The sequence below is a fragment of the Macaca thibetana genome, chromosome 20 (genome assembly GCF_024542745.1).
Source record: "Macaca thibetana thibetana isolate TM-01 chromosome 20, ASM2454274v1, whole genome shotgun sequence".
NCBI lineage: Eukaryota > Metazoa > Chordata > Mammalia > Primates > Cercopithecidae > Macaca > Macaca thibetana.
This window is the reverse complement of record NC_065597.1, coordinates 33,096,172-33,112,630: the sequence shown is the minus strand read 5'-3', so window position 1 is coordinate 33,112,630 and position 16,459 is coordinate 33,096,172. Positions and strand designations below refer to the sequence as shown.

At 55.6% G+C, this 16,459-nt stretch overlaps 2 protein-coding genes across 3 annotated transcripts in view; one reads left to right on the top strand and one right to left on the bottom strand.

The window, feature by feature from the left end:
* The window catches only part of DBNDD1 (dysbindin domain containing 1), a 35,714-nt gene extending 33,792 nt beyond the window's left edge, over nt 1–1,922 (top strand). For both annotated transcript variants that reach the window (XM_050773118.1, XM_050773119.1), the window contains one exon: nt 292–1,922. In XM_050773118.1, the coding sequence (XP_050629075.1) occupies nt 292–449 (158 nt within the window). In that variant the 3' untranslated portion in view covers nt 450–1,922. The remainder of the gene's footprint in view (nt 1–291) is intronic.
* Nucleotides 1,387–16,459, bottom strand: part of LOC126943934 (AFG3-like protein 1) — a 31,668-nt gene continuing 16,595 nt past the window's right edge. Inside the window, 11 exon segments of the mRNA XM_050773178.1 lie at nt 1,387–4,911; nt 5,062–5,127; nt 5,130–5,270; nt 5,349–5,549; nt 6,062–6,127; nt 6,130–6,179; nt 9,428–9,538; nt 11,839–11,964; nt 13,143–13,250; nt 14,649–14,802; nt 15,034–15,171. Coding sequence (XP_050629135.1) covers nt 4,693–4,911; nt 5,062–5,127; nt 5,130–5,270; nt 5,349–5,549; nt 6,062–6,127; nt 6,130–6,179; nt 9,428–9,538; nt 11,839–11,964; nt 13,143–13,250; nt 14,649–14,802; nt 15,034–15,171 — 1,380 coding nt within the window. The 3' untranslated portion in view covers nt 1,387–4,692.

Here is a 16,459-nt window from a genome sequence, read left to right as displayed (position 1 = left end):
TTTGGGGAGGCCCCACCAGGGTCACTTGACCACGCGGGAGAGGCTCAGCCTGGGCTGTAGTGACTCTGGGGAGCAGTGCCCAGGCGCCACCCAGACCACAATGCCCACCACTCCGGTGGGGCCAGTGTGTGGTGGGGGCCTCCTGTTAGAGGTAGATGTGTGCATGCCAGGCGCAGGGGCCGGTGCAGAGCATTGGCAGCAGTGGCCCAGGAGGCCAGCGGGACCTGAAGCCCTCCTGCATTCACCCAGGCCTCTCGGCCACGCTGAGTTGCCCTGCCCGCACCCCCCTAGGTTTGCACCCGCTGCCCCGGGCTGGCTGCCTGCGCTCCCCTTCCTGGACGAGGACAAGGGCTGAGCAGAACCGCGAGAAGCAGCCCCTAGGTGACCCTGAGCGGCAGGCCACAGTCCTGGACACGTTTCTCACTGTGGAGAGGCCCCAGGAGGACTAAGCCATCTCCGCCTGCCCTCCAGCTCCTGCAGGGCTGGAGTCAGAACATCACGATGGCAGATCTGGGCAGTCCTGACCCAGCAGACACACTTCGCACCCCCACGAGGCTCCAGCCGTCACCTCCTGACACACACCCTGGGGGCAGCCCCCTGCCAGCCCCAAGGCCTGCCTTGTCTGTTGGGCACAGGTCTTAGCCTCACGTGGAGACCAGCCGGCTTTCCTGGGGGACACATGGGACCCCTGGATGCCTCTGGGAGACCCAGCACAAGCACAGCCCAGTGGCCTTACGTCCAGCTTGTTCCTGGGCCCTGAGTCAGGAAGACGCCACAGAGTCACTGCCGGAAACGTGGTGAGGAGTGGAGTGGCCCATGGCGACCCTGGGGTGAGGGGGACCCAGGCCTGTGACAGCCACTCCAGGAACTCCGGGGGCTGCTCCAACCTCCGCGCTTACCTGTGTTACCAAGCTCAGAAGCCAGAGGCAGGTTTGGTAGTGGCTAATGGGACAATGTGCTGTCCAGCAAAGCACATGGAGGAGCGGCCCCAAAATTCCCACCTTGATTTCCATCCTGCCCCTTCTTCTACTCCACGAGGCACTGTCTCACTAGGGTCCCCTCCCCAAGGCTCAGCTCTAAGACCTGCACCTGCTTCTCTTGGTCCCTGCGTGACAGGCAAGTCCATTCCCTCCTTAGCTCAGAACACCAAATATCACCAGACTGCCTCGGAAACTTGGTGACACCTCCTGGAATGCTCTCGGGGAGGGGTTCACCGTTTCCCTGTCCTGCACCCACTATGAGGCCACATCCTCGTTTCTGCTCACATCCCGTTGCCCGGTTACACGGCCTGCCCACAGCCCTTAAACTTGCTGGGCAGGTTTGGGGCCCATGGGACCCGTGGGTCTGTGTCCGGCAGCAGCAGAGGAGGCTGACAGGCCCTGCTCCCTCTGCTCTGGGGTGTCTGGGGGCCCAGCTCATGCCCTCCCAATGCTTATATGCTGAAGCTCACAGAATGGGCTTCCCGCCTGACAGCAAGTCAAAGAATGAGTTTAATACGAAAGTGTAAGCTTACTTTCCATCCGCAAGCCAACCTGCCCCAGCCCCATTTCCCATGAGCACACTTCTGGGGAAGGAAAACAGGCTCCTGGCCTTCACTGTCAGTAGAGCTTTGGAGATGCCCCAGGCATGCCTTGAGCTCCTTCTGTGTACGGCACTTTAGAGGCGGCACCTGCTCCCACTTCTGAGCCACCCGCTGCCTCTCAGCACTGCTGGTAAACCCAGTTCCTGCCTCGGCCAGGTCTCCTTCCCTGGTTTCCAGTCACAGAGAGCCAGGCAGCTTTCTCTTTCAGTCCCATAAAGGCAGCCTGTGTCCCTGGCCACACCTCCACCCGCCAGGTCTTCCTCCCCGTCTTCCATCCTTCCTGCTGAGCTTCCACAGAGCTCGTTTGCAAACAGTGGGATTAAAGCATCACTGCGCATTCAAAGGCCTGGTTGCAGTCTCTTCCTTTCCAACACCAGAGTGCGTGAGGTGCCTGCTGAGGGGTGTGGGCTGAGCTGTCCTGGGCTCCATGCCCTGATCATTCTCCAGCTGCAGCAGCCCAAGGGCTCTGCTGTGCTCACTTGGGTCCCATTTGGGGGATGAGTGTCCTGGATTTCTAGTCCCAAAGTTACACAACAGAAGGAATCATTAAGGAAGTGAAAGTCCTGCCCCACGTGTTCGTAAAGGTGGCCCAGGCCAGGGGAGGGAGTCACTCCCCAGCAAAGGAGTCGCTCTCAACACATTCCTGTCCCAGACGCCACTGGCACTGGTCATGCGGAGGCACCAGATGAGGCCTAAACTCCTGTCCACTGTCACTACTCATGAAATGAGATAGCCACGGAGCCTGGCCAGGGCTGACCTCCCTTCTGCCAGACCCATGGGTCTCTGTGTTTCCGTGCTGGGCTCTGAGGGGAGAAGCCTGGGGCCTCCCATACATGAACATTCTCAGTCAGGTGTCCTACGACCATGGACCCAGAAAACGGCCTCCGTCTGATGTACCTTCTGGAAAGGGTGCACAGCTACCGGCAGCTACACGCAATCCACCCCATTCCACCTTCCCTTCTGGCAGAGGGAGGGAGGCAGGCAGGCTGAGAAATACAGGGGCTGAAGGCTCGTGTCCCCGCAGGGTGCACAGACCACCACAGCACAGACAGCAGCACCCGCAGGTGTCACTCTGGCCGATGGAGCTTCTCAGCAAAGATGCAGCTGAGCTACCATCGACAGACTGATGAGGCAAACTGCAGGTCACGCCGAGGACGGGGGAAAAGGCCGTGGAAAATGGTGTCTGATTCAGGGGGTGAGACGACTCCTGATTGACATAAGGAACAGCTTGTGAAGGACACATGCAGGAAGGCTGAGGGGAAGGCGCGTGACAGCCCTGAAGAGGTGAGGGTGAAGGCAGGCGCCGAGCAGACAGGTCTGGAGGGAACAGCCCGGTAGGGGAGGCACAAGGATCCCACACCCAGATCATCGTGAAGGACCCCAGACACGTGCAGCCGGCTGGGAGGTGACGAAACGGACACCCAGGTTCTCCCAGGGGTGTTGGAGGGAACCACAGTGGGGCCGGAGCCATGAGCCCATGACCACCGTGCATCCCGGAGGCCACCAGATGCCACGATGTCAGCGGGGCAGGGTGGGGTTGAGGAAGCACCCCCACCTCCATTTGAGGGACCTGAGACCAGGCCCCAACCGGACCCCAAGTGGCTCAGCTACTCTGGGTCTGGTGGAGGCCATGATGAAGGTTGAGTGCTGGAGAGTTGTTGAGTCCGATGATATGCATTTTACAAACGGCAAAAGTTGAACGTGTTCACCCCGTTGGAAATTATATTTTTGAGGCTCTAAGGCCAACGTAACAAGCAATTTATAAAATGTACTACAAAACCCCAGTGTCTGATCTGGCCTAGGTCGAGAGAGAGGCTGAGAACAAATAGTGCCCAGGGCAGCAAGCAGGGCCTCCTCCTCCAGCTGTTCACCCAGGACATCTGCAAAAGGGCATCCCCCAGGTCCCATCCCAGGTGACCCACAAGCAGGGCCTCCTCCTATGACCGCTCACCCAGGACATCTGCAAATGGGCATCCCCCAGGTCCCATCCCAGGTGACCTAGACACGCATCCCCCCCACCCCAAGGCATGGTTGAGGCTGACACTGCTGCTGACCCCAGTGAATCCCGGAGGTAGGTCACGTACTGGAGACAGCGCAAGGGGCATCCTCACCGAGTCCCACACACCCCAGGTAAGAAAAAGCAAAGCCTCCCTCAGTTCAAGGCACCAAAGGGCCTGGAGCTCAGAGCCCAGAAGGGGCCTCCCTAACAAAAATTAGGAGCTACCCAACCCCAGGAAAAGGGTTCATGAACAGGCACCAGGGTCAGAGGCAGCCGCGTGCTGAGGCTTCAGGACCACGGCCTCTCCACAAACACCCCTGAGCCGGCTGGGGCCCTGCAGAGCTTCCCTCTCCAGGACTCCAACAAAAAGGGATCACAGGAACCGAACCGATGACCCAGATACATCCTGCAGTGAGAGCACCTCCACCCAAGGACAGGGGCCAGGTTTTTTAAGCAACTCAAGTCCCTCATACTCGGAGCAGTGCTGCCACGGAGCCAAGGTGCAGGCGGGGGTGGGGGGTGCCCGGATGAGGAACCCAGGTTTGAGGCCCCACAGCTCCTCCTCCCCCCTCAGCCACGCACCTGTGGGTGGTGTGGACTTTCCTTTTTAATCCTTTTTAAGGACAGATCAACAGATCAGCTTCCACCAATCCAAACAGCTGCTTTAGAAACCTGACTCACCCTTGATACCTGGCTGACGCTCTCCTTTTCTGAATTCCACCAAACTGTGAGGGTTTCTGTGCTGGGCCCAGGCTCCGAGTGACTTTATGGCCACATCAACACGCCTCCACGGAAGGTGCCCCACCAAGTCCCTCTTGAAGCTACACTCATGCCAGCCTCAGCACCACAGGGGCCAGAGCCCTGGGGCCTCTCCCATCTAACCCTGGACCCGACTGTCCTCCAGCAGCAGGACCCAGGGACTCAGGGTACCCCCTCTGTCCACTCCCACTCCCTGCATGTGGGCTCAGAGCACCCTGATCTAAAACACCCGTTCACAGTTGTCACATTTTAATTTGTTTTGGGTGAGAGTCCACAGCTGCTTTGCAAAGGCCCCAGGTAAGTGGCAGTCACCTGAATTCCACCCAGCAGCAGGTGCAGGCACCGCCACAGGCTATGCAGAGCTCCCCTGCACAAGCTGCTCCATGTCCTCCTCCTCCTGTCCCCGGTTCCAACCCTTCAGCCCCTCGGGTAGGGACGTGTCCTCCTCCAGGCTGCCCATGCCTTCTACAAACTCCTCATACGTAGACTTCTCCGCAAAGGGCCGAGGGCCCAGCAGCTCCACCATGTCTGCCTTCTCCAGCACTTCCTTCTCCAGGAGCTGCTGGCCCACCTGGAAACAACGGCCCACCTGTCAGACAGCTCTGAGGACATGCTCACAGACCAAACCTAAGCAAGCTCGAGGATGGGTGTGGCCTTCGGGTGTGGCCTGACCGTGACCCAACATGGGACCCACGACCGTCTGGGCAGAAGCCACACTCACCTTCTCCACATGCTCCCGGCACTGTGTCAGCAGGTCCAGGGTGCGCTTGTAGGCACCGGATGAGGTACTGCGCTGATGAGGCACCGGACCTCCTCGTCAATGAGCTGGGCGGTTGCCTCACTGTACGGCTTCTCCACTGGGGCCTCGCCTTGTCGGGGAAAGTCGAAGGACACCTAGCCCAGCTTCTCACTCATCCCAAACTGCACAATCTGCAAGTGCGGAACCCAGGATGAGCCTGCGCCCAACACAGCCTCCTGCAGCCCGCGCTGGGGGACGCCCACCCTTACCTGGGCATACGCACTGTGGGTGACCTTCCTCAGGTCGTCCTGAGCCCCCGTAGTGATCTGCCCAAAGCACAGCTGCTCGGCCACCCGGTCCCCGAGCATCGTGCACATGCGGTCGAAGAGCTGCTCCCGGGTATAGAGGTGCTGCTCCCGGGGCAGGTACTGTGCATAGCCGAGGCCCTTGCCCCGGGGGATGATGGACACCTGAGGACAGGACACATGCCCTCGTCACCCCAAACACTGTCCCCGCTTCCTCCAGGAGCCACCCTGGAGCGGCCAGGCCACCCGACCCTAGCTCTGACCACAGGTCCTTCTACTGGAACGTGAGAGAAGAGAGCCTGACCCAGGCCCCCCGTACACCATGGGGATGCCCCGAGAAGTGCACCCGCCTTTGGGGGCTTCACATGGAAACCACCTCTGCTCTGCCTGCCCTGCAGAGGCTCTGGAGGGGCCAATGGTGGAACCCAGAGCTCAGGAGTGAGGTGGGTTTAACACTGAGGCTGCCCCCTGGAGTCGCATGGCCGAGGCCCCATTTGGAACCCAGTGCTCTTCCTTCCCACCCCAAAGGGTTCTTCTGACAAATTCTAGAGCAGTATATTCCTTAAAAAGTTAAAGGGCCAACCCTTGAATGTCCCATGCCCACATGACCACAGGTTGGCACAGACATTCCAGGCCCCAGCCTGCCGGGCAGACTCACTCAGGGTGGGAAGACCAACCTTCAGCAGGGGGTCCACGTGCTCCAGGAACCAGGCCACCACCGCGTGTCCGGCCTCGTGGTAGGCCCCACAGTTGTCTTTTCACTAGGCTGCAGGACCTGGGTCTTCTTCTCAAGACCTACACATCACATTCCCAGGGGAGTGAGGCAGGGCAGGAGTAGGTGGCTGGAAATGAGGTCCCTCCCTCTGCGCCCAGCCGTGTCTGCAGCTACACCTGATCCCCAGGCTTGTCTATACCAGACAGCAGAGGCCAAGCCCCAGCTCCATGCTGACTTCTGCTTTGCAGTGAAACCCACATCCCACACACCTCACACGAAGCCTTAAAACAGGCCCGTTTGAAGCCAATGGGAACAGCTGCATGTGAAACACAGAAAGGCACCATATCCTCTGGTTTGACTAAAAATGACAGCACAGCATGACAGGACAGAGAGGGATGATTTCAGTGCCCTAACAGCCCAGTGTACGGGCAGGTAACAGGACAAAGGAAAAGCACAGATGGCACAGCCAGCCCTCCTCAAACCCCTCTAATCACAGCAGGACAGCCCTCAGGAGGCTTTGGTGGCAGCACACGGTGACCACACCTGGAATCCCAGAACTTTGGAGGCCAAGGTTGGAGAAACACTTGAACTCAGGAGATTGAGACCAGCCTGGGCGGCAGAGCAAGACCCCATCTCTATAAAAAAATTTTTTTAATTTTTTTTTTTTTTTGAGATGGAGTCTCGCTCTGCCGCCCAGGCTGGAGTGCAGTGGCCGGATCTCAGCTCACTGCAAGCTCCGCCTCCCGGGTTCAGGCCATTCTCCTGCCTCAGCCTCCCGAGTAGCTGGGACTACAGGCGCCCGCCACCTCGCCCGGCTAATTTTTTTGTATTTTTTAGTAGAGACGGGGTTTCACCGTGTTAGCCAGGATGGTCTCGATCTCCTGACCTCGTGATCCGCCTGTCTCGGCCTCCCAAAGTGCTGGGATTACAGGCTTAAGCCACCGCGCCCGGCCAATTTTTTTTTTTTTTTTTTTTTTTTTTGATGTGGAGTCTTGCTCTGTGCCCCAGGCTGGAGTGCAGTGGCGCGATCTCGGCTCACTGCAAGCTCCGCTCCCCCGGGTTCACGCCATTCTCCTGCCTCAGCCTCCCGAGTAGCTGAGACTACAGGCGCCTGCCACCTCGCCCGGCTAATTTTCTTGTATTTTTAGTAGAGACGGGGTTTCACCGTGTTAGCCAGGATGGTCTCGATCTCCTGACCTCATGATCCGCCCGTCTCGGCCTCCCAAAGTGCTGGGATTACAGGCTTGAGCCACCGCGCCCGGCCCCAATTTTTTTAAGTTAAATAAAAATAAGCAGCTTTGGCCGGGCGCGGTGGCTCACGCCTGCAATCCCAACATTTTGAGAGGCCGAGGCAGGCAAATCACAAGGTCAGGAGTTCGAGACCATCCTGGCTAACACAGTGAAACCCCATCTCTACTAAAAATACAAAAAACTAGCTGGACGTGGTGGTGCGTGCCTGTAGTCCCAGCTACTTGGGGGGCTGAGGCAACAGAATTGCTTGAGCCCAGGAGGCGGAGCTTGCGGTGAGTCGAGATCGCACCACTGCACTCCAGCCTGGGAGACAGCGCAAGATCCCAACACTCCACTTAAAAAAAAAAAAAAAAAAAAAAAGGCCGGGCGCGGTGGCTCAAGCCTGTAATCCCAGCACTTTGGGAGGCCGAGATGGGCGGATCACGAGGTCAGGAGATCGAGACCATCCTGGCTAACACGGTGAAACCCCGTCTCTAATAAAAAATACAAAAAAAAAAAAAAAACTAGCCGGGCGAGGTGGCGGGTGCCTGTAGTCCCAGCTACTCGGGAGGCTGAGGCAGGAGAATGGCGTGAACCCGGGAGGCGGAGCTTGCAGTGAGCCGAGATCTGGCCATTGCACTCCAGCCTGGGTGACACAGCAAGACTCCGTCTCAAAAAAAAAAAAAAAAAAAAAAAAAAAAAAAAAGGCAGCAGCTTTAGTGTTTGCTTTGAGATACTCAGTATCATAAGTACTTTATGTATACATTATGCTTCGATAAATGGTTACATAAAGAAGCAGCAGCTAGAACACTCTTCCACCTGACCAATGTCAGCTCTCACAGCTTGGGGTGGACCATGAAGGATGGCTACTGGCCACTTCCCTATTCTCCACCCTCAGAACTGCACCAGGGAGAGCCAGGCCAAGCAAGGCCGTGTTGGCACTGCCTGGTCTGGCAGCCTCCGGAGACCCTTCCTCACAGCTGACTCCAGTTCCCAAGCTGGCCTAGCTGCAGGAGGCTGTGACCCAGCCCACTCTACAGTCTGCTGAGCTGAAGAGAGAGATGGATACCACTCCCCACCAAGCTGAAGAAAATGCACCGTAAGCCTGGGCACAGTGGCTCACACCTATAATCCCAACACTTTGGGAGGTCGAGGCGGGCAGATCACCTGAGGTCAGGAGTTCCAGACGAGCCTGACCAAAATGGTGAAACTCCATCTCTACTAAAAATACAAAAATTAGCCAGGTGTGGTGCTACATGACTGTAATCCCAGCTACTCAGGATGAGGCAGGAGAATCACTTGAACCCGGGAGGCAGAGGTTGCAGTGAGCCGAGATCATGCCACTGCACTCCAGCCTGGGCAACAAGAGTTAAACTCCGTCTCAAAAAAAAAAAAAAAAAAAAAAGAAATCCACTTTGTTCACTCCTCTCACAACAGTACTGTCCTGAGGAGGCTCAGGAAGGTCCCTACAGCTTCCAGGAGGCTTTTCCCAGGAAATCTCATCCTTTCCCTTCAGGGAAGAAAGCTTCTTTGCCCTCCACAGTAGGCATTCAAACCTGGTTCTAATATGCTTCCTTGGGCCTCTGATGGCCTGGAAGGCCTATCCCTTTCAATTTCTAAATGTTGCTCCCAGAAGGGACATGAAAGCTATTGGTAGATCCCAAGTCCCATATGTTGGTTTAGAAAATTGGTTCCTGTCTGCAGAATTGACTTTTTTTTTTTTGTGAGACAGAGTCTTGCTCTGTCACCCAGATTGGAGTGCAGTGGCGCGATCTCGGCTCACCACAACCTCTGCCTCCCGGGTTCATGAGGTTCTCCTGCCTCAGCCTCCTGAGTAGCTGGGACTACAGGCATGTGCCACCATGCCCGGCTAATTTTTGTATTTAAAAATCAAGATAGGGTATCGCCATGCTGGCCAGGCTGGCCTCAAACTCCTGACCTCAAGTGATCCACCTGCCTCGGCCCCCCAAAGTGCTGGCATTACAGGTGTGAGCCACTATGCCCGGCCGGCTTGCAGAATTCAAACTGGGGCCAGAGGGTGAGCCTGCCAGGCCCAGAGCTGCAAACACCCCTCCCTCCCCAAGGGCCCCCAGCTCACCTCCGAGGACCCTCTCGATGGCCTGCTGAAAGTGTTTCTCCTCAACAGAAGGACTCAGATGCCGGGCAGCAATCAGGGCTGCTTCATTGCAAACATTCGAAATATCAGCACCTGACCCAGGAACGGAGAAACAGCCAATAGTCAGTGCTGCTTCTGGCCGCTGGAGCTTGACCCAGATCAGTTTTGTTAAGGAACATCTCCAGCAGAGAGAACAAGACTGAAATTCAGTAGAGAACTTAAAAGTAATGGGAGCTGTCCACCAGTCACCATTATTTAGCCACATTTTTTGTCAACCTTTATTAAGGTATAATTTATAAGCCATAAAATCCACCCATTTTACACGTACACATCAATGATTTTTTAATAAACTGATCGCGTAGTGCGACGATTGCCATAATCTAGTTTTAGGACATTTCCATCATCTCTGTAAGGTACCCTGTGCTATTTATAGTTAATTCCCATTTCCACCTCTGGCAACCACTCACCTCATGTCTGTCCCTACAGATTTGCTATTCTATACATGTTTATTATTATTCTGCACATTTCACATAAATGGAACCATATGTTATGCGGCCTTTTGTGTCTGGCTTCTTGCATTTAGAACAGTATTTTCTAGGTTCACCCATGTTGTGGCATGCATTGATACTTTATTCCTTTTTATAGCTGAATTTGACTACAGTATATGCCACTTCGGCCATTCACCTGCTGATGGACACTAGGGATGCTTCCATTGGAGCAAAACAGACTCATCCCTGCTGAGGGGCAGTCAGAGTCATCCCTGAGTTATCTCTGCTGAATCATCCCTGCTGAGGGACAGCGCTGTCACCTCTGCTGAGTCATCCCTGTTGAGGGGCAGTGCTGAGTCATCCCTGTTGGGCAGTGCTGAGTCATCCCTGCTGAGTCATCCCTGCTGAGGGGCAGTGCTGAGTCATCCCTGCTGAGTCATCCCTGCTGAGGGGCAGTGCTGAGTCATCCCTGCTGAGTCATCCCTGTTGAGGGGCAGTGCTGAGTCATCCCTGCTGAGTCATCCCTGTTGGGCAGTGCTGAGTCATCCCTGCTGAGTCATCCCTGTTGAGGGGCAGTGCTGAGCCATCCCTGCTGAGTCATCCTTGCTGAGGGGCAGTGCTGAGTCATCCCTGCTGAGGCACAGTGCTGTCATCTCTGCTGAGTCATCCCTGCTGAGTCATCTCTCCAGAGGGGCAGTCAGCATCATCCCCGAGTTCTCTGCTGAATCATCCCTGCTGAGTCATCCCTGTTGAGGGGCAATGCTAAGTCATCCTTGCTGAGTCATCCCTGTTGAGGAGCAGTGCTGAGTCATCCCTGCTGAGTCATCCATGTTGAGGGGCAGTAATGAGCCATCCCTGCTGAGTCATCCTTGCTGAGTCATCTCTGCTGAGTCATCCCTATTGAGGGGCAGTGCTGAGTCATCCCTGTTGAGTCATCCCTGCTGAGTCACCTTTGTTAAGGGGTAGTGCTTAGTAATCCCTGCTGAGGGGCAGTCAGAGTCATCAGGCATCCCCGCTGAGGGGTAGTGCTGATTCATCCCTGCTGTGTCATCCCCTCTAGGGGCACAAGAAAGCAGTCTTGGTAACATTCCAGCATTTTATCTTTGGTATGTAAACAGACATCTGAAGTCAGCCAGAGGAGAGAACAAAAGGAAAGAAGCACATTTTGTGTCTAAGACACATGACACCCTTCAGATGCCTGCCAGGCAAGACCTCACTCACCATTCTGCAGCAGACAAATGTACAATCCTGTGTGAATACACCTGACCTGACACTAGGCAGGACACTGGGGAGCCTAGGGGATGGGTACCACTGGGGGTGCCAAGGCAGCTGGAGGTGATGAGATGCCACAGCAGAATGTTCCAGGGGTGGCGGGAGCAGGTGGGCATAGGTCAGAGGCCGTGGCCAATGGCCACATAACCGTGAGGTATGGGTAAGGAGGACAGGAATCCCCCGGAGAAGTCCCCACTCATTCCTGAGGGTGATCCAGCCTAGGCAGGGAAGTAGGTTTCCTAGCATAGACCAGGATTTCATTAAAAATAAGAGAGAAAATCAAATGAGCTTCCTCAGCAGGGAGGGCAAGCCCCAGGCGAAAACGTGGAGGGAAGCATCAAGTTGCCAGATCCTCCCCCACCCCCCCGACATTAGCTTACTGTCAGCTCTGCGGTAAGACTCACTAAGTCTGACTGTAATTAAAACAGAAATTCAAGTGGGTGCAAATTAGTTTTGGGGCTAAGAAAACTGATCTCTGAGGCCTCTGAACACTCTTAACAGGTGAAAAGTCCTGCAGACAAGGGTGAGCACTGCCAGAACTGGATGAGAAGGGCCAGTCCCCACTCCCCATGACAAGAAGCAGAGCATACATGGCTCCCACCACAAGGGGACAGCACAGCCCCCAACACTCACCAGTGAAGCCTGGGGTGAGCACTGCCAGCTTCCTCGCCAGGGTGTCCTTATTGAGGCTCTCGTCCAGCTTCAGTGGGCGCAGGTGGACCTTAAAGATGGAGGACCTGCCTTTGAAGTCAGGGGGGCCTAATGAAAGAGAGAGAGAGGCACGGGCTCTTGTGCCTTCTGGGTCTTCAGAACAGTCGCCCACAACCATATCACAGAACTGCAAGGACAGCTGGGGTCCCTGTGGAGCTCTCTGCTGTCATCCTCCAGACAGAGCTGAAAGCAATGGCAGAAACCAGCCAGGGCACAGGCACATCCAGCTCCACAGCTACGACACCCCTCAACCCAGGGCCACGCCACTCGACTACACCCCTCAACCCAGGGCCACGCCACTGGACTACACCCCTCAACCCAGGGCCACGCCACTGGACTACACCCCTCAAGCCAGGGCCACGCCACTCAACTACACCCCTCAACCCAGGGCCATGCCACTTGACTACACCCCTCAACCCAGGGCCACGCCACTTGACAGCACCCCTCAACCCAGGGCCACGCCACTCGACTACACCCCTCAACCCAGGGCCATGCCACTTGACAGCACCCCTCAACCCAGGGCCACGCCACTTGACAGCAAGCAACACAAGGGCCACAGGGAATTAACGCTTCCTAACAAACACGAGAAGGGAGGGGGAAGGCAATGATGGCTGACCGTCAGGGTGAAGAGTAAGGGGTAAATTGCTGTCTTCTAAATTATCAATTTTCAATTTTTTCATTTATTTATTGTTTCTGAGACAGAGTTTCACTCTTGTTGCCCAGGGTGGAGTGCAGTGGTGAGATCTCCGCTCACCGCAACCTCTGCCCCCCAGGTTCAAGCGATTCTCCTGCCTCAGCCTTCGAGTAGCTGGGATTACAGGTGCACGCCACCACACCCAGCTAATTTTGTATTTTCAGTAGAGACAGGGTCTCACCATATGGGCCAGGCTGGTCTCGAACTCCTGACCTCCTGATCCGCCAGCCTCGGCCTCCAAAAGAGCTGGGATTACAGGCGTGAGCCACCACACTTGACCAATTATCAAATTTTTACAGTAGTGAAAAAAAAAAAACATCCCTGCAGGCCCGATCGCACGTATTCTTGTCAAAAAGTGGACTGCCAGGGGCAGGACTGACGGCAGCAACTTGCGGCTCTCACACATTTTCAAAATGTTACATTAACTGCTTCAGAATTACCATCAAAATCTCCTCCAAATACACTGTAAATCACCTAAACAAACTTTTCGGCCAAGGGGATAAAGGCCCAACCCTGAGAAAGGGGCACTCACCAATGTAAATCTGGCGATCAAATCGGCCAGGCCGCATCAGGGCTGGGTCCAGGATGTCAGGGCGGTTGGTGCCAGCCAACACCACGATGTTGGTGGCAGAGTTGAACCCTGGACACGGGAGAAGCAGGTGAGCCCCAGTAGCAAGCCCGATGTGGGCATGGCAGGTAACCAGCCATTCCTCCACTAACTGGGAACCCCACAGCCTGGCTCAGGGGGTAGACAAGTCCAGGGCGTGGGCCCTCCTTATCCTGACTTAATTCTGTTTCCTGCAGCCTCTGACACCACGTCGTGCTGGAGTGGATGAGGGCAGGCCAGGGACTGCACAGGAAATGGGATGCTCAACAGAGGGGAAGGGAGGAGAAAGGCTGAGTGCCCCACGTCCGTCCTGTCTCCAATCGGTCTCCTCCAGATATCAAAACAGTCATAATCTAATTAGAATTACTATTGGGTACTAAAGACAGAAAAATACTTAGGAAATGCTTTTGGCCCGCAGAGAACAGTGTTTAACACAGCAGTCCTCACTGCTGTCCTCAGAAAGGCCTGCTCGCAAGGTCAGTGTCTGGCGCTGTGAGTCTGGGGGCGTTCCCACCATTCCCGGAGATAAACAGCTCCCTGGGCCCAAACGCTTTGTGCGCCCCCAGCAAAAACCCCGGGAACCGAGTCTCTCCTGAGCTTCCTGGTCAACATCCAGCAGGCGTGGTCACAGCCTGATGCTGGGGGAAGTGAGCGCGTCCCATGTGGCTCCACTGGAGGAGGGTTCAACACTGCACCCGGTCTCCTTGCGACCCAATGCGGCTTCTCCCCTGGCTGACTTTGCTGTGTCCTCCTTTAACGGTAGTAAATCACAGCCCTGAGTGCTACTATAGGCCGAGTCCTGTGACTTCTCCTAGCAAGTCACCACATCTGGGGTGGTCTTAGGGACCCCAACACAGTCCTGAAGCCAAAGTGAAAATCAAATCTGCCGAAGGTCTAAGTGAAAGTTTTTCCAAATCTGAAAAATGGCACAGAACCTGGACGTGCCCAACGAGGCTTTAGCAGGACTGACAGGCGACGGTCAGTCACATCTTAGCTAGAATCACTCTGAGAAGAGACAGGCCTGGGGGGTCTGTGAGATTCTGGGTGACGCAGGGGCACCAAGACAAGGCTCAGAGCGGAAGGAGCATGGGTTGTGGACACACTACCCTGTGGGCACCGTCAGGAGCAGCCATGCTCGTCTACCTGGTCCCCCTCCCCAGAGAAGCAGGTGTCTCCACACTCCAGAGAACCCCTCTCCATCTGGCGGCAAGGGAATGAACTGCCCCTATCCTATCACGGGCACTGGAGGAGGCTTGTGAATCTGACACAGCTTTCTCCATCACGTTTGCCCGACAGCAGCCTTCCTTAAAAACAGAATAATCAGGGACTCTCTCCTGGGGGTGACTGTAGAGAAAAAGGCTGTGCAGACTGTCCCTAAGCAGCTGCAGGGGAACAGCTGCACACCACAGGCCGGCTGCAGCCTACACACACCGTCCATCTCCACGAGCACCTGGTTCAGGGTGTTCTCCCGCTCACTCTGGCCTCCAAAGTGCCCTTGGCCTCGCTTCCTGCCAATCGCATCAATCTCATCAATGAATAAGATACATGGAGCGTTTTTTCGGGCCATTGCAAACATGTCACGAACCTGAAACAGAAACCCACAGAGAACCTGTTTTGCTACTGGTAGGAAGACAGGAATGCCAACTATCCTCCACCCTCTCCTCAGAAACCTCTGACCCATTTCGCCCCGGTGCACCAGCACCTACCACACGTGCCCATGCCCGGGGCCAGGGCCCCACACCAAGCTATTCAAGTTGACCAGTCCTGGTCAAGGCACGGTGCTGAGGCCACCTGCAGCAGGTTCCCGTCCACTTACCCTTGCTGGCCCAACGCCAACAAACATTTCCAGGAACTCGGACCCGTTCACAGTGATGAAGGGCACACTGGCCTCCCCTGCAGTTGCTTTGGCAAGAAGGGTCTTGCCGGTACCAGGAGGACCAGTGAGCACTGCTCCCTGAACAGAATGGTGACACTGGGCTCTTAACAGGGGAGCAGACGGTACACAGGACAGAAAGCTGCTTACACTGGTGACTTCTGAGACTGACTAAGAAGAATCCCATCAGGGATGGCTAAGGAGCTGGAGGGCAGGAGGGGGCTAGACTTGCCCACAGCATACTCTGTCCTACCCATGTGCTCCAGGAAAGGCACCACCGTGGCCGCACACACAGCCAGCTCTTCATGATGGATTCTCACAGGGGATGCCACAGGCAGAGGTAATTTTGGGAAATCACTGTACCTCACACCCAATAACGGGAAGCCAGATGGTCTCTGACCCCACGAACTCTTTCCTGACACCCACAGCACAGCACCAGGCCTGTGATGTAACACAGAGGCTGACAGAGCCCCCTCTCGCAGGAGCCCCGCCTGCTGGGAAACGGGGACCAACACACCAGGTGAGGGGCCTTTCTTGGTACCTGACTGCCTCACCCACTCCCTCTCTCATACAGATTTTCGCCAACAAATACATATGAAAAAAACTATAATTTTTTCAGCAGCAATAGACATAAATTAAAAACAAAAACAGATGCAGTAGCTCACACCTGTAATCCCAGCACTTTGGGAGGCTAAGGCAGGCGGATCACCTGAAGTCAGGAGTTTGAGACCAGCCTGGCCAACATGGTGAAATCCCGTCTCCACTAAAATTACAAAAATTAGCTGGGCACGGTGATACGTGACTGTAGTCCCAGCTACTTGGGAGGCTGAGGCAGGAGAATGGCGTGAACCCGGGAGGTGGAGGTTGCAGTGAGTCAAGATCGCGCCACTGCACTCCAGCCTGGGCGACAGAGCAAGACTCTGTCTCCAAAAAAAAAACATTCTGAAAGGCAAAGAGAACCACCCACTGCAACACCTGACTATGAGCAGAGGTGGAGCTCCAACAGAAGCAGAAGGTCCCGGCTCTTCACGTCCGTCACACACACCTGCTTCCCGGCCTCACGCTCACCAAAGGGGAAAACAGGTCTGTCACCTCCTGGCTTTGCCCCAGGTTCACAGTGCTTGGCCTAATCATTATTTATTGTTTGGAGCAAACTGTCCAGTGAATGCCCACCCCATCGCGAGGTGCTGGGGGTGGGGGTGCAATGGCACTGCAAGGATCTGGGTGTCCTCAGCTTGGTCCAAAGCCCAGAGGTGATTTAAAGGGTGTGTGAATCGAGTTTCTGTGAATGCAAATATTTCTGGGAAAAAAATCCATGGCTTCTGTCAGGCCCTCAAAGAGTCATGACCCCAAAATGGCACCAAGAGAT